The following is a 23,186-nucleotide window of genomic DNA, read 5'->3' on the forward strand; positions in this document are numbered from 1 at the left end:
ACCACACTCATCTTCTACCTATGATTATCCTTATTCTGAAAAACAAATTCTGTTGCTAGGCAACCAGAAGACAAAATTGCTGTGGTTGATATGATTCTCATTAGTGCTGCAATTGCAGTGGTGCCGCCATCATGCCGGACACACGCTCATTGCATCTGTCTCCAGCTTGACAGATCTTTCTGGAAAGTGGGATGGGGAGGATTCTTGGCAGAGAATTAAGGGCCTCAGCACTCAATAGAAAGTATTTATAAATCACTGTATATCAACAGCCTGCTTTAGAATCATTTTATTAGAACACATTCAAGAAAGTGACATACGGAAAAAAGACAGCAGCAATTCTCAGTCATGCAAATGCCCGTGTTAAAGTTCTCCATTGGATTTAAATTCAAGTACAAAGACAGTCCTTTCCTGAGCCAGGTGCAATTCCAGAGAATGACACTTTGCATTGAGAGCACGATTCCTTCGAAAAGTTCAGAACACTGAACAAGTCACATCCTCACAATAAGATTGTGAGATACATAAAAGTGTAAACTTTTTTAAGGATTCCTTTACCCTGCCCTCCCCCATAACCCAGCCAGGGAAGTAAGCCCAACTTCAGGACCTCTCAGAAATCAGATTTAATCTATTGAAAATAAAGCAGTGGGCCTTTAAAAAAGTTAGAAAATGAGTGTATATATGAAATGGAATCATCATCTCTGCCTCTTGCCTTGGTGTGGGGTTTCCATGAAACTCTGTTTGGGGTTAGGGCTCTCTCTTGAGTGTGTTGGAAACTGGAGGACTTTTAAAACTTTTTTATTATGAAAAATTGCAAACATATACAGAAGTGGAGAGAATGGTATAATGAATGTCCATGTACCATCATCTAGTTTCAACAATTACCAACATGTGGCCAGTTTTTCAGTTATATCTTCTCACACTTCCCACCCACCCTCAACAGGATAACCTGAAGCAAATAGGGGCTGGTAGGGTGGTCTTTGAACCAAAGACCTCGGGAGGGAGGGAAGTTATGGAGGAGCTAGAAAAACATGAAAAAATCTGGGTAGGCTGAAGCAGATAGAAAAACTGTTGAGGAAGTGGTTGTTGCCAGTGTTTGGGAAAGGCTAAAGTTAACCCTCATCTTCTCTACCACACATCATCCCTTCTTCTTCCCTCTTTCTCATGATGTGGGGATGCAAGCTAGATTAGAATGATGGGTTTTTCCAGATTGGGGACCACTAATAGAAATGTTCATCCTGGTGTAAACTTCAGAGACAAGTGTGTCCCTCTAATTAACCCCTTCACTCATGTTGCAGACCTCTAGGGCAGCAGGGGCCTGGGCGTACCTGCTGTTCTGAGTGGGATCTGGGGGAAGTACATTGGGCCATGGGGCCTCTCACAGGTCCCTACTGCCCCACCATTTTAGACTTTGGAGAGAAGCTCAGCAACCTCGAATTGCACCCAGTAGAGAAGAAGGGAGCCCCGAGGGTGAACCCATGGCCCAGGCAGGGAGATTTTGCTTGGAACATGTTGCCCTCTGAGCAAAGGCTGCACCCCACACCAGCCCTGCCAGAGAAGTCTCAAGAGAGGTGGGTGATTGGAGTCCTGGTGGGAGGTCCCAACGGTGCCACGGCTAACCCGGTGAGCTGCAGGGACAAGTCCCAGGATGCGCGCTAAACGTAAGTGGAGAAAGGATCTCCAGGTCCCAGGTGCCACCGAGGAACAAGGTTGCCATCCTGTTAAGAAAAGGGCCGGGCTCTGTGATTTGCATATAACTTTGCAAAAATCTGCATGAGATCCCGTAGCCCTTATAGAAAACAGAGTTAAATCATCAGTGCAACCTACTGTATTTCTAGTAACCCGATGCAGAGTGCAACCTGACAAACACACAATCATTTTGTAGAAGAGGATATGGAGGAAACAGAGTGTGTGTAAGACTTTCCTTGGTCTGAAGGTTCAGAAGGAGCCCACCAAGTCCACAATCCAGAGGAGGATCACTGATGAACCACTTTTACTAACTTTGTTGGAACTCAAATCCATATGCTTTCATCCCATTAGACACCTGTAAACCAGTTCTGCAGTGGCTTCCCAACGTTCCAGACCCATAAGCAGGAGTTCAGTCAGGAATAATAGAAATGGGGGCGCATTAAATGTGAGGTCCTAGTGACAGTGATCATTAAAGTTTATTTCAGATCCTTTATTCGTTTTGTTGTTTAAGCTGTCTTAGGGCCCCTGTGCCCTACCAGCAAGTCTTGCTATATAACATTTAATTGGGAGAAAGAAACTGAGAAAAGTTTACCCATTTATATAGTACATCTTTGATAGTAACGGACTTAAAATTCATGATTTAAGTGTTTCCAGGGACCATGACAGGTGGCAATCTGTAATTGTTCCAAGGCATGCAGTTGGTTTGGGCAGACTGCAAGGCTGCCTAAGGGAGTGAATTCCTGAGTGAGAGAGTGAACGAGTAGGGAGACAAGCTGGAGACCCAGCTTCCATATGCAGCATGGCTTACACCATCTCTACTGGGCCATCTGAAGCAAGGAAATCACTGTTTCCTTAAGAAAAATGACCTCTCAAAGAAGGTCAACTTGTAGTGCTCTTAGAAGAGTGATCTAAAGAGCAATGGCTCTTGGCCAAGAGAAAAGTTCAGGATCAATTCCAGAGTATAATCTCACAGTCTCACATTGACTGTGGCTCAGTTCCATGATGCAAAAGGTTCTATCACACTTGCCGCATGGAAATGAGAAGAACAGTCTGAAACTCTCTTAGTGAGAATCCAGCTGGGCAAAAACTGTTCATTTAGTGAGATAAAATACTTCAGCATCAAGCTGAAGTGGTAGTTACCCTGAGCTTCCAAGAATATAGGGTATACTTAGGATTCAGAGAGGAGATGAGATTCTGAAGAAAGCCAGGAGCTATACACATGCATTTGTGAATAACTCACGGCAAAGGGACTGGTGCACCCACTGATCCCAACTTTACCAGGGCAAAAGTGGCTCAAGAATTTTAAACCACAGCAAGCCGTGGTGGCTCACGCCTATAATCCCAGCACTTTGGGAGGCCGAGGTGGGTGGATCACGAGATCAGGTGTTCAAGACCAACCTGGCCAACACAGTGAAACCCCATCTCTACTAAAAATACAAAAAATTAGCCGGGCGTGGTGGTGGGCACCTGTAATCCCAGCTACTCGGGAGGCTGAAGCAGGAGAATCACTTGAACCTGGGAGGCTGAGGTTGCAGTGAGCTGAGACTGCACCACTGCATTCCAGCCTGGGTGACACAGTGAGACTCCATCTCATGTACCCTAGAACTTAAAGTATAATTTAAAAAAAGAAAGAAAAAAAAGAATTTTAAATCACATTTTTTTCTGTGTGCAATGTCATTAGCATGGAAGGCGGCATCAGCTGTCCTGATTAGCTAGACACCCTCCCCCCCGCCCCCCCAAACCATAATTTACTGTCATTACCAGGTTTTTTTAATAGATGGGCTATGAGGCCTACAGAATTTATTTCAGTGGCAGGATTTAATAGTCTTATAAATGCTAAGTTTGGCATTCTGCTTTTTATATGGTTGTTAAAATTCTGAAGAGGATAGCAGTTTAAAAATATTTTATTGTTCTTATTATTAATAGCTAACATTTATTGAGTGCTTACCACATGTCTGACAAGGCGCTGAGTGTTTCACATGCATCACTTCACATGATCTGCACCACAACCTCATTGAGTGGGTAAATACCATTGCCCTCATTTTGCAGACTGAGGCCTGGAGAAGTCCTGCCCAGGATCATATAGCTGGCAAGTGGAGGGGGTGAGATCTGAACCAAGGTTTGTGTGTGAGATCTGAACCAAGGTTTGTGTGACTTCAAAGCTGTTCTTAACCGCTGTACATGTTGCCTCTTCTAAAGGAGAATCCATCTTCTAAATAATATTTGTATATTTGTATGTTTGTGAATTCTAAAAATCTTGGAAAGCATTCCTCACATAAGAATCTATCCTGTCCCTGAGGACCTCACCTGAAGTGGTTTGGGTAACTTCATTATATATATCTATCTATATAAATGTATATTAAGCTATGACGATCTCTGTATATCCACAAATCTTTCTCATGATGGTTTGATGTGTGAGAAATAGGAAATAGGTGATAAACCCATATAGGTGATACTGAACACTTGCTCCCTTAAGCCCTGAGAAAATACATGCACAGTTATCCAGGAAGCCATAATTTTATATAGCCCACTTGGTACCTTAACAGAGTGGTTAACCTAAACATCAATGCATAGCTCTTAACTTTAAAAATGACAGTCATTCATGACATTATTGAGATGATTTTTCAAAAATCTGGCCTAGGGCAAGGACTAGTGGAAAAAGTTTAAGTGGAAGTGTAAAAAAGAGACCATTAAAATTTTTTTTGAAATGCTAATAATTTATCTTGTTTGAGAAAACAGCTCTTTAGCTTAGAATTCATGTACCTCTCATATCCAATAACTCTATACTTCGGCTTTCTGATTCTGTAGGCCAGTGTAGAGTCTGAGATCAACTTTTTGAAATATTTACCTAGTAATTCTAAGGGTCACTTGTCTTGGAATGCTTAGCATAGAGGTCTTTTCTTTATGCCAACCACTCCAACATCGGAAAGCTGAGTTTTGCAGGATATCGAGTACATTTTCACCTTTTCCAGCGCACATTGTCCAGAAGCACTTGTCTTTGGCATTTTCCATGAGGGGCAAGAATCAGTGAGACCCACTTTATAGGACAGTGGCTTTTATTAACCCAACCTTCTCAGCATTCTTTATATGAGGGGAGGGTATGCTAAAATTTCCCCTATCTCCCCTTATTCATGTACAGACTCCTTCGTATAAATGCTGTTTATTTAATATACTGTAGGCCCCATTCTAATGTTAGACTCTTGGAATAAGAGCTGAGCTATAACGAGATGTTTTGCATTCATTGGACATCCAGTGATAGAAAAATAGCCACAAAAGGAGAACATGTTTATTATATTATACCTCTTCTTGTTCCACTAAGAATTTGAGGCAGCTATTTTGCAAAAGATTTTCAAATTCATCTTCATTCAACTGTATGTTTCCAATGTTTTTTGTCTGATGGATTAGAAAACCAGGGAGGCAGGGATGTGCTTGAATTGCTATTTGTATGGCTAAGACATAATAAACAGCCTCCTCTAAATTCCTGACTCATGCCATGCTCTGCTTGGCACAGAAGACAGTGAGTGGTTAACAGACAATACATGGAACACAGAATTTTCTTGGTTTTTAAATTCAAGTGTGTTTTATTCAGCTGATAAGGAGACGGAACTGATAGAATTTATATTATTTGGGCCAAAATGTTGCTTTGTGTGTTTCTGCCTGAATCATCCAATTGTTTTATTTAGTGGACTTGGCCAGTGGAAGGCAGTGTGCATAATGGATATCAGAAACACCTGGGTTCAAATCTCATCTCTGCCACTTTCTGGTTGTGTGACCCTGGGTAAATTATTCAACCTCTTGGAGTGACGTTTTCCTCATCTGCAAAATGAGGATAATGATACTTACCTTGAAGAATTGTTGTGGGAATGACAGGAGAGAGTACATGTAAAATGTCAGGCTCATATTAGGAGTTCAGTAAGAAAGGCAGTGGTTACTGTCATTTGCTTAACCTCTGGATGGCTTGCTTGCAGGCAGCCTTTGTGTTTTTCTCTGCCTGCCCAATTATAGCGTGACTTCTTAGGGAAAGACCTGTATCTCTTCCATTAGATGGGGTGGGGGATTCTGTCCTTGGCAGGGACTTTTAGGGAAAGGCTTGTATCTCTTCCATTAAATGGGGTGAGGGATTCTGTCCTTGGCAAGGACTTTATGTGTTCTGTGTTCCTCCATTTCCTACAGAGAAACTCTGCGAATACTATATTAACTGGTTTTAAAAAGGCTTTCTCCACCTCAGGTTTCAAACCAGAACCCAGACTGGAAATATCACTTGTTGCAGCCATCAGAATTAAAAACTGAGATACACAGTAACAAAAATATTAAATACTGCATAGAGAGAAGACATCAATTAATACCATGAAACACATTTTCAGGTTAGCTCTTTTCAAGGACTGATTTTTGCGACCTTCTTATTTGTTTTATCATGCATCCTACTCTGCCTGAAGGGTCTCCTTTTGGATCTAGATGTCTGTGTTTGCGGCTCATGTTGACCCCAGGGCTCTTCTTCCCAAATTCTATAAGGAGGTTACTGATAAAGACAGGCTGGCTGAGCAGTCAGCGATGAGCAGGAAGGCCTCAGAGGTGGTGTGGAGGTATGCCCACCTGTTATGCTGCCTCCTGAGTGACAGGCTGGCCACGCCCACTGCCACACCACCACCCCAGTGCAAAGACATCAGCCACAGCCAGCGACATTCAATCTCTGTTTTTCCTCTTTCCATTTTTCCCTCTGCTCAGGAAACCCTCTGAGAGAACTCTGAACCTAGGCAGTGTGGGAGAGACATCCTGGAAAATACTTGTTTCATGTCATTTTCTGTTTGTTTCCAATTTAGAAAGATTAGAAACAGTTTCTTTACCAGAAAACCTTCCCTCTGTACTTAGACTGTGGGAGAGGAGGGAAGAGAGAGTAACCGGGTTGGGGGAGCTGTCTTGACCCGCATCCCGTTTGAAAGCTTGCTGCTCACACAGTGGCAAAAGCTTTCCCTAGTGGGCGCTCTCTGGGCCCTCCTGACCTGGATCTCCGTGTCCCCATGCTGAGTCACTCTGGGAACCCCTCCCTCTGGAATCACAGAAAGTGAACACCAAACTGTAAACACGTCTGCTTCTCTCTCCCACTGCATATCTCTTCATGAAAATGCCTCATGAATTTGAAGCCATGTTTCAAGCTTTTCCTCACCTTTTCCACAGGTCTCTAAACTGCTGAGTTTCGGGGAAAACCTTCAAGAATTTCTTATCCCCTTCCTGCTCCCAGCCCCCTACCCCCTGGATTTTCCTTCTCTTTCTTTTCACAGTCCAAGGCTCCAGACCTTTGCAACTAAACAAAGTTGCCAGTTCTTCAGCTGACAACCTCCGCCAGTCCTGCAAGTCAGCCTGAATTCACTCTCTGATGGCCTTCTTGAATCCCAAGGTCCTGAGAAGCGGATCACCCTGTTCTCTGCTAGGAACCTGCTTGTCCCTCACCCTTGGTTCATGCAGAGGGTGGACCCCAGCAACTATCTCATAATCTTGTTCCTCTCTGGTCTTTAAAAAATAATATCTATTAGGTGTTTGTTAAATTTATGATGTCTTATTGTAAGACATAATACAAAAACTAAAAAAACCACCACCCAGAAATATCCATTATTTACATTTTGGAGAAAATATATATTACATATATTTTCTTCATATATACATATATGCATATATACATGCACATATGTATGTACATATGCATAGATAAGCACACATACAAGCATATATGTACACATACATATTCCCCCTTCTTTTTTTAAAAAACTTTTTTAATTTTTAATTTTTTATTTTCCAAGACAGAGACTTGCTCTGTTCCCCAGGCTGGAGTGCAGTGGTGTGATCTCAGTTTACTGCAACTTCTGCCTCTGTGGTTCAAGCAATTCTCCTGCCTCAGCCTCCCGAGTAGTTGGGATTACAGGGGTGTGCCACCACGCCTGGCTAATTTTTTGTATTTTCAGTAGAGGCAGGGTTTCACCACGTTGGTCAGGCTGGTCTCGAACTCCTGACCTCATGATCCATCTGCCTCAGCCTCCCAAAGTGTTGGGATTATAGTCATGAGCCACTGCGCCCAGCCACTTCCTTCATGTTTAAAAGCAAAATTAGTCTTTCATATTGAGAGAGAATAGGAAGCGGGGGCAAAAATAATTCCAGGCTACAGCTCAGGTAAGCCCTGTATTGCGCCAGCAACAGTCATGAGCTTGTGGAGGACCCGACTTACTAGTTTATGTCACCGGCCTGATGGCCAGGGAAAATATCCAAGTCCTTGCCCCTCAAACCACATAGATGAATACTTCTTACAGAGTATATGGGAAGCACACTGAGGAACACACACACAAATTCATAAATATACACAAACCAGAGATATATACATAAAACATATCATTCAAATGATTTTTTGTGCAGTTTCTGTGAAAAGCTACTTCTACCTCAGTGTGCTGCAGGTAACACACAGTAGCAATCATAAGCTTGTCTTCATGGATCTTGTGATTCAGTGGTTGAGATTAAAAACTAACCCATGAGAAACAATAGCAAACCAGAAGGAGATACTATCTCACAAACTGCTGAGGGATGGGATTCTAGCCATCAATCTAACGATGAAGATGTGTTCCAGCAATACTTTCCTGAGGTCAGAAAGGTACCTCTCAGGACAGATGAATAATTTTGGAGACACAGCGATGCAGTATAGTTTGGTAGATGAAGGAAACTGTGAGATCATTATCTGTTACTGAAGCTGATCACACACGTACTAGAAAACACACATTTGGAGGAGAGGTTTGCAGACTGCCTGGGCCCCAGGGGAGGACCAGGAGCAGAGAGAAGGGGCCTCCTCACTGGAAGCTCTAGGTCCTAGAAAGAGCTATGTGGTTTGGGAGCCATGCTCTTCCTCTAGAAGCTCCCAGGGACAGACCTTGGCTATTATACAGAATATGCAGTAGGCTGAGGAATGTGCTATCGTGACAGCCCTCCAATGGAAGTCACTTGAGCAAGCAGATAGTGAAGGAGGGCCACGATGTCTACAGACAAAGGTGTGGACAGAAACTGAGAAAGCAGTAGATCAAGGATGTGGTATATGATGAGTTTAGTTTCAGTTCTGTTGAGTAGAATGCAACAGGTCATCCAAATGCAGTTATGTCACAGACAGTTGGAAATATAGTGCTGGATCCCAGGGTGAAAGGCAAGCACTAGGAACAGAGAGTGTTCAAATCATTGCTAAGAGTACAGCTTTGGCTGGGCTTGGTGGCTCACGCCTGTTTTCCCAGCACTTTGGGAGGCCAAGGCAGGTGGATCATTAGGTCAGGAGATCGAGACCATCCTGGCTAACACGGTGAAATGCTGTCTCTACTAAAACTACAAAAAAAAAAAAAAAAAAAAAAAACAGCCAGGCGTAGTGGTGGGCACCTGTAGTCCCAGCTACTCAGGAGGCCAAGGCAGGAGAATGGTGTGAACCCAGGAGGCGGAGCTTTCAGTGAGCCGAGATCGCGCCACTGCACTCCAGCCTGGGTGACAAAGTAAGACTCTGGCTCAAAAAAAAAAAAAAAAAAAAAAAAGGAGTACAGCTTTATGCTAAGCAACATGGCAAATACAAAATAAATTCAGGGCAACGTATGCCCTGAATGTTAAAGAATAATGTTTGACTAGGGGAAAGGGAGAGGAGAAGGACAATATTAGCGTAGGTGGCTCTGTGGGGATGGGGGGAAGGGCATGGATTAATGTGGAGAGCAGTGGGCATTTCCAGACATGAAAACTGGCCTGTTTTGTTCCCCTGCTGCACCTCCACCCTAGAGCAGCACTTAGCACCTAGTACTAAGTACTCAGAAAAAAATGTGGTGAATGAATGGGTACGTGAATATGAAATTGGCATTAGAAGTACAGTCACTTCAGAGACATACTCTTGGAATTTTGATCATAGACATCAGAAGCGAAGCAACAAAAACTATTGTTGAAGATGGGGGTAGTTCTGAAGAAAGAAGATTCAGGAGTAGAAGTTCAAACGCAGTTCTCATTGGGAGCATGAGGTAACAAATAAGCCTTAGATGGCAGGGGAAAAGGAGGTGTTTGACAATATGAGAAGGGGAAAAAAGGTGTTGAATTGATACACTGAAGGCTGCTACAAAGGAGGAGATCCAGAGCTTGTGGATGGACTAACAATAGACTGTTTTGGAGGCTGGAGAATTAAAGAATAAAAGGACAATGATGCATCAAGGTGAAGATAAACGTAATTCGATAACCATCATGCTGAAAAAAACCCCCTCAGTGTTTTTTGTGTGCTACTCAAGAAAGTCTAAATTCCTCTGAATGGTGTTCAGCATCTGCCATGATGGACCCAGCCAATCATTCCAGTTTTATTTCCCAACCCTTAATTCACAAACCCTGAACTTGAACCAGGCATACTGACTCTCCATGCCCCAAACTTACCCTACATTCTCCTCTCTTTCTCCCTTACCCCTCGCTCTTGCTGTTTGATCCATTTGGAATGATCTTCCTCCTTGCTCCCAACACTAATCTTGCCTGGATAAATTCTACGCATTCAGTGAAGTCTAATGTGGAACATTGTCTGATCTTCCCAAACTGGAAGCTTTGTTTTTCTTAATTACATTTGGTCCCAGTTTCTAGATCTCTCTCTTGCCCACAATGCCAAACACATCACACTGTGCTTGTTTGTTCTGGTGTAGTGCAAAATATAAGCGAGGACCTCAGAACACACCCAGCCATATAGCACTCCTGATAGCTTCACTAAATAGAACCACACTATTGGAGTTAGTTCCTCCATCAGCTTTTGCTTTCATAGCTTTTCTGTATCCTCCCTTGCTGTCAACAGCTTAGCCTTTGTGGCAATACATGTGCCTATAGAGAAGAAACTTTCTCGTCTTCTAATATCCTTTGGGTTGAGTAACTAGATGGCAAAGATCATAAGGATTACATATAAAATTAAGATTTGCAAGGCTTTCCTGTGAGCAACAGATGTTTAGTTTTGCTAGTTTCTTCCTAGATTTTGGCTGTTTGTCAGACATCTAAGATCCAAAACCAACAAATTTAATATCTCTTTTCTAGCATATTTCATTGCTGCATCTCTATTACTTGCGTATAATGTATAGAGTGAAATGTAATAAACATTCATTTTAAAAAGTCAGCTTCTTATTCCTTCATTAAAACAGGGGCATACTTAAGGATTAACATAAACTTGCATTATATTTTCAGTTTCCACATTGGTACACTATTCTGTGGAGAAACAAATGGTGAACTGTACCCTAAAATACTAAATATGGTTGGGAGCAGTGGCTCATGTCTGTAATCCCAGCACTTTGGGAGGTCGAAGTGGGCAGACCACTTGAGGTCAGAGTTTGTTACCAGCCTGGCCAACATTGTGAAACCCCATCTCTCCTAAAAATACAAAAATTAGTCAGGTGTGGTGGTGTGCACCTGTAATCCCAGCAGCTCTGGGGGCTGGGGCAGGAGAACTGCTTGAACCTGGGAGGTGGAAGTTGCAGTGAGCCAAGATCGCGCCACTGCACTTCCAACTTGGGTGACAGCAAGACTCTGTCTCAAAAAAATAAAAATAAAATAAAATACAAAATGTAAGAAAAGTCTCATATGTCACATCACATGAGCCTCTAACTTATCAATGTATAGCCTTCAGAATATAAAATTATATGTATTTACCAAGACACAATAAAGAGAATGAAAAGATTTGCCACAGGGTGAAACATATTACATACATGACCAACAAAGGACTAATATCCAGGATATATGAACTTCTAAAAATGAATAAGAAAAGCTAAACAACCCACTGTACACACAGGCAAAAGCTTGAACCAGGAACATTACGAAAGAGAAAATTCAAAGCCCCAGTACAAATATGAAAAGATGTTCAACTTGATTAGTAAGCAGGGAAACACGAATTAAAGCCATAAGTACATATCAACACACATCCACCAGATCTGTAAAAATTCTGAAGTCTAACAATACATAGTAGTGGTGAGGATATAGAGCAATGGAAAAGTTCATATATATTGGCAGGAGTGTAAATTTGGTATCGGCACTTTGAAAAATAGTTGACATCTTCAAGTAAAGTTGAAAATATATACACACATCCTATCACCTAACAATTTTACTTTTAGTTTTACACCCTAGAGAAATTCAAGTACACATGCACAGGGGTATGTATGCCAGAATATCCACAGCAGCACTGTTCACAATTGCCCCAAACATTGCATGTACAGAATGGAGAAATTGTGGTATACTCATAAAATGGAATACTATATAATGATGGAAATGAATGAACTATACACATCAGCATGGATGAATCCCACAAAAATAAGTATTGAGCAACAGAAGCAAGACACAAAAGAATATACATAGAATGATTCTAGTCATATAAAAACAGCCACATTGAAATGAAATTGTTTAAGGATACCTGCATAGAAGGTAACATTATTAAAAAAAAAAAAGGAAAGACACTATTATGCATACAAGGAGAGGGGTGACCTCCAGGGTTGTGACCAGGGAAGGGCACAAAGAGGGATTCTGAAAAGCTGGCAATGTTCTATTTCATGACCTGCATGGTTTTGATGTCTATGTTCACTTTATAATTATCCATTAAATTGTTCAGTTCTGTTTGTGCATTCTTTGCATGTATATTTTACATTTTGAAAAATTTAGAAAGTTTGATATAAATCAGATGTTTATACTTAGGAATACATTTTATCTATAGAAATAAGATGGTAAGTAACATTTAATCAGATTGACCCACAACGTTCATTTAGGTAATATAAATACTGTACATTTCAATAAAAAAGAATATAGAATAAATATTTTGGGACCAAAATTGAAACAAAGAAGGAAAAACAGAAAGGAAGATGAACTTCAAGGCCAAGCTCAAATTTCACTTCTGATGCTTTGGTTCCCAGGCTAAATTTATCTTTCAGAGTAAGTATGCTTCTGGTATAAAATGTAACATATTGGGTGGTAAACATGTATCTCATCTAGCACATTTGTCTTTGTAACTTCTCTGATGCCTAGCACAACAACTGGCTTAAAGGAAGAGCTCAGTACAACTGTCTCACTTCATAAATACATATAACATGTATACAGCCACCCTATCACCACACACTATCACATATTATCAACTGGGGTGTGAACTCAGAAGACTGCGCAAAAACAGAAGTTGTTTTGATATATTCTGAATCTCCGTGGTTTCTGGTCATCAATGGACACAATGAAATTTTGTTGAATAAAAGAATAAATTCAGTGTACCAATATACTTGAAATCATTTTCTACTCTACCTAGTTTCATTCTTCTGTGTTAACAGAGCTTTCTCTTTGGGCATGTATCAGTGGTTCCTAGTAGTTTGCCCTCCAAATAACAGCAAATTTCATGGTTTGGACTTCATATGCCCCTGTTGGCAGTATTGTCTTAAATTTAAATGTCAGATAACATATTATAGAAGTCTTTCTCTTTTAAGATTTTTAAAGACTTTTTAAATTAATGCAATAAGCATTCCCCTTTAAGAGACTGTGTGGAAAAAGGCCTAAGAACTGTGACCATTCTCATTTTGGGGGTGGCGGGATGAAATGGGGTGGGGAGGTGAAATAAGTTACAGATTTCAGGTTTCATGATTTGAAGTACCTCTCTTTAACAAACGACATCCACTCCATATACCTTCAAATGCTTTTTTAAGAAGAATTTTTCTTTTTTTCAAACAATAATCTGAAATGTCTCAAAATGGGGCATATTCAGGCTAACAGCACAGTAGAGAAAGGTCTAAGCAGGAAACCAGGGTGCTGTTTGTGTTTTCTTCACTGCCATATCCTCTGTGTCTACAATAGTGCCTGGCACATGGTAGAAGCTCAAAAAATGACTGATGAATTAATTAGTAAATGAGATAAAAAGACAGCCTACATGAAAATCCCAGGCAAAGGAAAAGATAATGAATTTTTAATATCTTCTATGGCTCACTAAGCCAATCTGTTTTCCATGTGTAAATGAGGAACAGCAAACAGTAAGTGCAACTTTAAAAATCCTATTCTTGCAGAAAGGACACTAGCTAGCAGGAGACAGGATACAGACATAGTAAAAAATAGAGTCTGGGTTTTCCTCCAGCATATCATAACATTCAGAGAGGTGTTTAAGTCCTTGCAGTTGCTACGGGGCAGAGAGCAATGTATCTAGGAGCATTCACAAAGCATTCCTTAGCCAGGATCAGCAGGGGTCATGCAGAAAGCATCTCTCCTGAAATTCTAGTTAATGTGTGCCTCTCTCTGCAATTAGCAATTTGAAAAAGAACTAACTAGAGTTCTTAAAGAAAAAAAAAATAAGACTACCTGAACATTCTGAACATGTGAGACTCAAATTTAAGTTCCTACAAATGGGAGAGATTGAAAACAAACTGCCAGCCTGATATGACAACATGAGTGCTCAACACAACCAGCGCCATATCTGCATGGGACACTGAGGGAGAAAAATGAGAAGGCTCATTAGTAGTGTCTGGTTGAAAATAGGAGTGAACATCTGTCCTGGTCCGATCTATACAGTTCTGCATCTTCTTTGAGCAGTTTTCTCCCTAAAAGAAGAGCTCTCAAGCCTGAGGCAAGCTGCCCTTAACTGGCATCTGCTACTAACTGCTCCTGGAAGAAGCCCTAAGCCAAACATTACATCCTCACTGTTTTACCATAGAGGATCTTCGAACTTGTTTCTCTTGACAAAGCCGGCTTTTCAGCAATGGGGAATTCTCACCTCACACACCCATGTATTCACCCACTCTCATCATCCATCCACCACTTTGGTTGTGGCAGACAGTTTGGCAGTAGTCACCAGAAGGGATGAAGTGACACTAAAGTGCCAGGTAGGTGAAACTCAAGCAAGAATTTTCAGTCCAAGCTCAAGATCACAAAAAAGAGTTACATTTCCCCACTTGTCTAGTCAACAAGATCTTTCCAAGAATTCTATGTTATGGTCACAGATGACATCGTTATGTTTTATACCACCGCACATAAGGTAAAGGGAGCTCCAGCCAAAGCAGAGCCATAACTTCAACGCCACCTCCAGCCTGCCCTACCTACTCTAGATTGCCTCGGCTCCAGAGGTTCCTGTCTAGCAAATTTTTGCTTAAAGACTTTTTTTGTTTTGTTTTGTTTTGTTTTGTTTTTTGAGACAGGGTCTCACTCCAGGCTGGAGTACAGTGGTGCAATCACAACTCACTGAAGTCTCGATCTCTTGGGCTCAAGCAATCCTCCCACCTCAGCCTCCCTAGTAGCTGAGACTAAGTCATGTGCCACCATGTCTGGCTAATTTTTGTATATATATTTTGTAGAGATAGGGTTTCACCATGTTGCCCAGGCTGGTCTTGAACTCCTAGACTCAGCTGATCCACCCGCCTTGGCCTCTCAAAGTAGTAGGATTACAGGTGCAAACCACCATGCCCAACTCCTTCTGCTTAAAGTTTTTAAGCTTATTTTCATGTCCACCAGAAGAGCTTGCCTCCAGGTAACACACTCCCAATGTCACTTCTAGTCATCCTGGAGCTCAGCTTTTGAAGAACAAAATTTCCCATTCCCTGTTTCCCCTACAATTAGTTTTGACAGTGTGGACTCAGTCATTTTGTTCTATATGAAAATAACTTTTTCCCTTTAATTGATTCAGAAGGAAAAAAGGGTAAGGGATATATCCCAAGGTCTATGCAGAACACTCCAGTAAAATCCTTGCCCTGAAAGCCACCACTTCTCTACCTGCAGCCTCCAAGCTTTGTTCTCCCCTCCCCTCCCTCCATCCATGCCATCTCCCTTCTTGTACCCCTTCTCCTGGCAGAACTGCAAGCGTACTCACTTGAGTCTTGTTTGCCTTGGACTGTCTCCAGCTAATCCACTTTAACATCTTGTCTCGCTCTCAGATTTTATTTCTCCTTCCACCAAAATTTTAATAATGAAATAGATTTCAATTTGAGTTGGGCTGTGGTGGGGCTGAACTGGTTCTGGCAGCTCAGTCCTCCCAGGCAGCTCTGCAGCAGGGATCAGCCTTGCCACATCCCACTGCTCACTGCCAAGCTCTCAGAGCCCAACCAGAATTTGCTTGAGAGGCTGGAAGATTCTGTCTAGGGCACAATCACACTCCCACCAAGGCTATGATGTGAGTCACAAGTATTTGGCATCAATGAGTCTGTGATAGGCATTAATACTTGCCACATGCCAACCCTGAAGCCCCTGGACTGGGCTACAGAACCACTTTGTAATTTACTTTGTGTTGCTGTGGATTTGCTGGGGCAAAGTGGGAGGTGATGCAAGGACATTTGGTGTGGGGGGCGGGTGGGGTAATAGTAATGTTTCCTTTCTGTTGCAAGGATCAACAAGCTGAACTGTCAAGGTTACTACAAAAATACTATTTTTAATCCAACTTACCAGGCAGGAGATTGACTTGGTTTTGAATCTTAGGTCTGCTGTTAAGTGGCTTCATGACTCTGGGCAAGTCACTTTATTTATTTATTTTTAAAACAGAATGAAGGAAGAGGGCTAGATGATCTCTAAGGTTCCTTTCCTTCCTAAGATTCCATGATTTCAAATTCCAAACTCACACTGAATCAGATCTAGTCTCTGGTTACCCTTGCAGCTATCACATACAGATCTCATCTACTGGCAAATCACCTTTTCCAGCATCCCTATTTCTGTAACAAGTACTTGTATAAACGTGAAACAAATCTTTATACAGGTCCAAGTGCTCTGAGTACCACGAGGGCATTTCTGAGGTTTCCTGCAAGCTGTGTGTGTTCAGCAAACTACTCACTGGCAGCCATATTTTATGAAACTTACTTGCTTTTGCAGATGATTGGCAATTTTAATGACGGGTTTCTCGAGGGAGGTTTTCAAGCTATGGAACATAAATCAAAATATTACGTAAAATAATGCTGATATGAAATATTTTGCCCTGTGAAGCTAGTTTGTATTTTTCAGCAAAGTATATTTCATACCCTTTGGTGGTATGCAACAGCTGGAAGCCAGTCATTTATTTGAGGAACTTTCGCTTAGAGGAAAACCTGTGACTTAAATTCCTCACACTTTATCAATTTGTTCTGAAAAGCCCACACATTTGTACTGTGTCGAATGTCTCTGAGGAGAGGATGGAGTTGTGCTTCTGGGAGGTGAGAGGGCAGCCAGAGGCAGGGAGCTGCAGGCATCCCAAGTACCACAGAAACCTCTGCATTTTGTTACCCTCTGATCCTCCTCCTCCTCCAGCCACCTGCCTACCACAGATAAAAGTAACAAAGGAACTACACTAGGAAGAAAGTTATTTTCAGACTTAGCTCTGGACTTGAATTATTAAGAAAGCTAAAAAAAAAAAAAAAAAAAAACAATTTGGGCTTAGAGTGGAGATGGTATTTTTCCTACTTTTGAGTGACTATCAAGTCCTTCAGGAAAATCAGAGTGTTTCTATCTGGGATTTATACAGCAATTCTAATCCTATATGCTGTCAGGTGTGGGATGTGACTGAGACTCGAGATTTCGCAGCTATATTATAAAGCCCAAGTTTAGACTTCAGATATATCCACTCTAGGCCTTGGTAACAGGAAGTGCAATTATATACACTTTTCAGGTATTTATTTAAGGGTTTGAAGTGTTTTGTTACTAAATGGGAGGCAGCATAATCTCTCCCTAATAAGAAATATTTCAGGGGCCCCTCCAGCCCCACTGAGACAAAGGGCAGAGTAATAGAAGAGCTGAGGAATTTTTCCCAGAGACCTATCCCATTTTTCCTGCCTTCAAGATAGCACATTTAATGGGTTGGATCTCCAGTGTGTGGTGCCACTGTCCAGGGACCACAGCTAAACCTAACATGCTGTCACAGCAACATGCTGGAGACCCAGTCTTGGGTGGACTATCTTGATGGTTTTTAAGAATGTGTCAAGTGAAAAATATTACCATGTGAACTGCTAAGATTTTTATTGATCCTAATGCTGCCAAGTCTCCACATTTCCAGATGTCTGGTTTTCTCTTCAGTGGCAAAACACAGTGGTCTGTGGCCCCTTGAAACTCTAGGGGGCATGTTGCTGCCTGTTATCTTGCACAGGAGTGCCCCGCAGTCCCCTGGGCAGTGACCTATCCCAGGTCTTCTGTGCTCTTTCATATAGGATCTCAGCTAGTCCTTCAAAATCCCAGGAAGTAGAAATCACTGCCTTCATTGTACAGATGAGGAGATGGAGGTATGAAGTGATTAAAGGACCACTCGGGTCATGCAGTTGGCACCCAGTTGGGGATTGTACCTGGTCTCAAAACCCATCCCCTTTCTTTTACATCACATTTCCTCCCTGCAGCAGACACTACGGGCAGCCCACCCAGATCCCCTTTCCTGCCAGGGCACCAGTGTCCACAGCTCACAACTGACACAAACGGCTGGCCCCCTTGCCTCAAGGCAGGGCAAACTCCATGCAATTCCTACTGCAGAGCTCTGGGAGGGACCAGCCTTCACTCCTTCCCCACCAGACCCTGCTTCCCTTCCCTCTTTCCCCCTTAGGAGCACTTTCTCAAATCACATGCATAGGAATCTCAGTCGAAGACTGCTTCTAGGGGATGGGACCTAGGGTGCTCTCCTTTGAGCTTTGAGTTGTCCTAACTCCATCCCTATTCTGTTTTTGTTCGTCTGTTTTCCTATTTGTGAACCCATTTAAGTAAAGACATTCATTTTTTCCCTCAGTCATCTGTCCTCCATAAGCACTAATCCCTACAGGGAAAATAATTTCTTACATCTAATTCAAGTACTTTCAGTTGCAGCATTAGCCCACTTTTTCTCAGAAGAAAAACCAAGCAGTCTTTTATCGCTGATGCAATTAGCAGAAGACTAGAAACTGACATCCTTTCTCTTTCTGGTTTTCTACATACCAGAATGTAAGCTGGAAGATGGCAGGGCCTCTTCTCATTTACTGCTGTAGTCCTAGCATGGAGAACAGCATCTGCTGTAGAGTAGGTAGGACCTCTGCACAGTTCATGAACGAAGTGGGTGGGAATATACCAACACAGGAACTGGGTATCTCATGGTGCAGGGAGTGGTTCCTCTCTCTAGCTACTGCCCTTGCATCTAGTGGCCTCCCAGTGTGCAGGTGATGAAACTGTCAGTTCTGATGAAACAGGTAAGGCTCTATAGGAGTTCTGTTCTCAGAAGGCTCCTGCAGCCAGGCTGCTCTGCCTCTTGTTTACTGGCATCATGCTATGGCTTGTTATTAAAGCAGCAGTGACACTGCAGGAATCCTTTGAATTTCCCCTTAGTTGGACCCTTACCATCTCCGACCCAAGCCTTCCTTCCCAATTGGTAAAACAAAATCTTGGTCCTGACCCACTACATTGATGTGATAATTCAGGGTTTAAAAACCATTGAGTTATATCCAAAAATGTCAGGGGTTCTCCAGGTATTTCCCTGTTCTTCTTTAGCATATCACCATTATCAGCCCACATTGCACCTCAGCTCACATTAGCTCATTACTGAAGTTCCTCTTCAAACCACACACCAGCCTGAAATGTTTCAGCAGTGTTCCTTCCCTTATAATTTTTTCAGAGAAGAGTACCAGCAAGTCAATTTCACTTCAATCTCCCTCTCTCCAGCCAACTCTGACATGTCTGGAAATTTATAGTGATTTTTGGATGGAGAGTATCCCTACTAGGATAGGTTTGTAATGTTCCCTTCAATAAGCATTTATTTTATGTTTCCAGCATGCCTGGGCTAAATGGCAAATACATGCACTGGAACTATTACAGTGCAGATGGCTGCTTGTGTACCATTAGCTGGAAAGGATTCAGCAGATATCTATCAGGTTAAACAAGAAGATATTTGGCTGTCACCTCATTACTCAGCCCTGCTTGGCTAGAATTCTATAATTCTAGATTTCTTCTAAGTGTGACTGCAAAGCCCCACCATTTAGTAAGGCACATATGATTTACAGTGGAATGACCTTTTCAGAAAATCATGAACTGACTCCTGGACAGAATATGGAGGGGCTCAGACCACCATGGAACAAAGTAAGCACACCTGTTTGCCCCTTAGGGAACTACTGCCTTTGTATTAGACAGGTGCAAGGTAGAAGCTATGCAGACCCATTTAAGTATTGAACAAAAGCAACCCTGGAAAAGTTACTAATGCCATTTACTGAGGCACCCATATTGTATTGTCAGTGTTTAATGTAGGATTAAGAATATTAAACTGTTTTCTCATCAAGAGAGGATTTATAGCTTACGAAAACAGTTCAGCTTCTCTGCTATAGAGAAAAGTGGTTGCGTTTCCTTCCCTGGAGATGTCAAAGAAGAGTCAGACAAGGAGGTTTCCAAGTTACAGACCCTAGGTGAGAAATGAGAAGTGGTGTTGGGCATTGGTCTTCTGCTCCCAATCTTGTCTTTTTAGCAAGAATCTGGATGAAGCTATAGAAGATGCATTTATCCAATACTGCAAAGAGATACGGCTAACACACTGGACAATATAATTTGTATTCAATACATTCTAGAACACTGAGATGGAACTAAATAAGAGAAAATCTAATAGACATAAAGTAGCCTACACTCAGGTTACTAAGTCACCCGCCCGACTAAGGACAGTCCATAAAAAAGGGCATGGAGATTTTACGAGCCAGCACTGGACACACATGCGAAACATGGCATGCCGTCTGAGGCAGGATCTGCACATAGCAGTTAGTCCTAGAACAAGGAGCCATGTTTACATTAGTTAGAATACTTCTGCAGTATTATGTACCTTTTAGATGTATTTATATTTAGATGTATTTATAGGACTCATTTTTTACAGAAATTACACACTAGAGTAAATCCAGATGAAGGCAACCTGGATGTGGAAGCATCTGAAAGATATATAAATATAAGGAACAGACAAAGAAACTGATGACTTCTAAACAGAGATGATTTGGAGGAAAGATGTGACAAGCATCTTTCAACACTTAAAGCCTTAAGAGCTGCCACTAGCAAAATGTGGTACAATTCGAGCATTAAAATTAATACGTGATGCTAATAGACTATAATTAATTAAACAATAAAATAACCCATGAGCCAATGCTAACAGCAAATATCCAAACCTTAGATTCTAAGGGCTAGCAGATAGAAAAGAAAGTAAAGTTATTTTTATAGACAGGTGAGTTGAAGCTACATCACTTTAGGTCTAATACAGAGAAGAACCTGCTGACAGTTAATAAACAATAAAACCACAGGGCAGAACTAGCTCAAGCATTTTCAAAGATCCTCACAGTCTGCCAAATAATTGTGCAGTCTTACTCATAGTATCTAAGCCTTCGCTTGCCCTCTAGTAAGAGTGGGAATTAACTTTTACTGAATGTCTAATGGTTATCAAGCAAATATTTTACGTAATCTTTCCAATGACTTAGTGAGATAGGTATTATTATCTCTGCTTTACAGAAAAAGGAAGGTACAGTAACCTATGCAATGTGACACAGAGTGTCAGAGCTGGGATTTGAACCTAGGTATATCGAACTCCTTCCACCACACCACAGCATACATAACACACATGGAGTGGTTGGAGGAGACCCTGGAGCCGCCACACCTCAAGTTGGTGTGTCATGACTCTTTAATGGTTATGCTTTCCTCATCTACTCAGCCAGACAGGGAAACTATTACTGTCATTCCACTGGATTGTAAGAGGAAGACTGGGGCGTTTTTCTAGAAGTCTACTGTTAGATGAGTCTGAATTGGGTGAGATGTCTCCACCCACTCCCCTCCCACAGTGCCCTTGTTTGCCCTTCTGTTGAATATGAGTCAGTTTACCTGATCAGTCCACTTTGTTAACTTCCTCTTTTTCAGAGACTGTTCACCTGAACACTTAGAAACCAGGGTTCCCTGGCAGTCTAGTATAGTTTGGGGAAAATCTGACACTGCTGATAACATCTACAAGTTCAAACATACCAATGAGTGATTTAACGGACGAAGGAAAGTGCAGTCACAGAGGACACATGGCTGCCCTGTTATCACTGTTTTTTGTTAGAAGAGTAAGAACATTTAAATTACAGTGCATAGGCCTAGAATGATCTTCCCCTTATTTTGAAAGTGTGACTATGTCTAAGGAATTTTCTAGGTTTTGTATACAGACATAACATAGAATCTCCTACCTTCTGCTCATGTCTCCTAAGGCCAGAGAAGGTAATTGGGATTTGATCTTTCTTTAGCACATTTAAAAAGACAGTGTTCATCTATCTGTCTGCTTTCAGACCACTGGTTTTAGCTGCCTCTTCCTCCTGGAGTTTCCTGAGCCCAGTCATTTTGTCCCCTCTATTTATTTATTTCACAAGTATCTCCTGAGCCTCTCTGGGCTGCGTGTCAGGAGTACGGCAATGAAACAGACAGACACAGCTCTTGCCTTCATCAGGGCTCAATGACCTGGCTATTGAGACAGACATGAAACAAAAAATTACACAAGTAGAGATTCACACTCAACAAATAGTCTACATCTCTCTACAGCATCCAGCACAGAGCTTGGCACATGATGGGTGCTTCTACATGAATATGTGAGTGCTGTTTCTGTGAAATATGCAGAAAAACTGACCAGCTGAGTTCATCCTAGCATCAGGAATTCAACGCTTTGACTTTCAGAGTGGGGGAAAACTGGAAAAATCAGGAGATCTGTGTTCTAGTTCCTGCCTTCCCACAACTACTAGAATTGTCTTGGGCGAGTCGGTTAGTTTCTCTGAGCCTGCTTGCTTACTTGTAGAATAAAGTCTAAGTACAAGGACCCCTCATTAATAGTAAAATGGCTGCTGTCAGAGGTCTTCTAGTCCAGCCCCACACACCTTGCCAGAAAGACAAGGCATAGCTGGAGCTGAGGTCTTCCTAAAACAAATGGCTCTAGCATAGGGGTCTGTGTCAAAGTCAGAGCTGCTGGGAAGATGGATTAGCAGCTGGAAGGCATGAATTCCCTGGACCATGACACTAATAATCTATGTCTGAACATGGGAAACACTGCACTTGACTTACCATCCACTGACTGTTTAAAGACGAACACTTTTTATACGCTAGGAATACTAGGTTGTATTTCTAGACAACAGGTCAGAGGAGACAGGAAATTACAGACATGGTTTTTCATTGTATGTTTTTACAAGTGGAAAAAAAAAAAACTAATTTTCCATCCACTCTGATAGTCAGCAGAAAATGGCTTAAAAACTTGAGGGCAGTTGTCAGAATTACCTTGAATGACCTTGAGCACTAGTCTAAAGCATGATTAGGGTGATTTGGCACCATAATTTCAGCAGGTTCGGGGCACAGTCCCCACACTAAGGTCTCAATGGTTTTTTTCTCCCAGCAAGAAAAAATAGGAAAAATCCTAATGAATGCAGATCATCTTTAAAAGAAATACCTATAACTTAGAAAACTAAGATGAAGCAACGACACAGCCTGCTGTCTGAGCCTGAAGGAGCAGGCCAAAATACTAGGTCTGAATAAACTAGGGACAAATAGTCTTTGGAAACCCAGAACTTCATTAATAAGATCACTAATAGGCAGCAAAAGATCATCTCATACTC

The 23,186-nt window shown here is 41.8% G+C and overlaps 1 protein-coding gene across 4 annotated transcripts in view; it reads right to left on the reverse strand.

Moving 5' to 3' along the window:
- Positions 1-270: 270 nt before the first annotated feature.
- Positions 271-23,186, reverse strand: part of LOC117083389 (kalirin) — a 499,428-nt gene continuing 476,512 nt past the window's right edge. For all 4 annotated transcript variants that reach the window (XM_033210973.1, XM_033210972.1, XM_033210971.1 and 1 more), the window contains exon 34: positions 271-1,712. In XM_033210973.1, coding sequence (XP_033066864.1) covers positions 1,650-1,712 — 63 coding nt within the window. In that variant the 3' untranslated portion in view covers positions 271-1,649. The remainder of the gene's footprint in view (positions 1,713-23,186) is intronic.

This window comes from Trachypithecus francoisi, unplaced genomic scaffold (genome assembly GCF_009764315.1).
Source record: "Trachypithecus francoisi isolate TF-2019V2 unplaced genomic scaffold, Tfra_2.0 Lachesis_group0, whole genome shotgun sequence".
NCBI lineage: Eukaryota > Metazoa > Chordata > Mammalia > Primates > Cercopithecidae > Trachypithecus > Trachypithecus francoisi.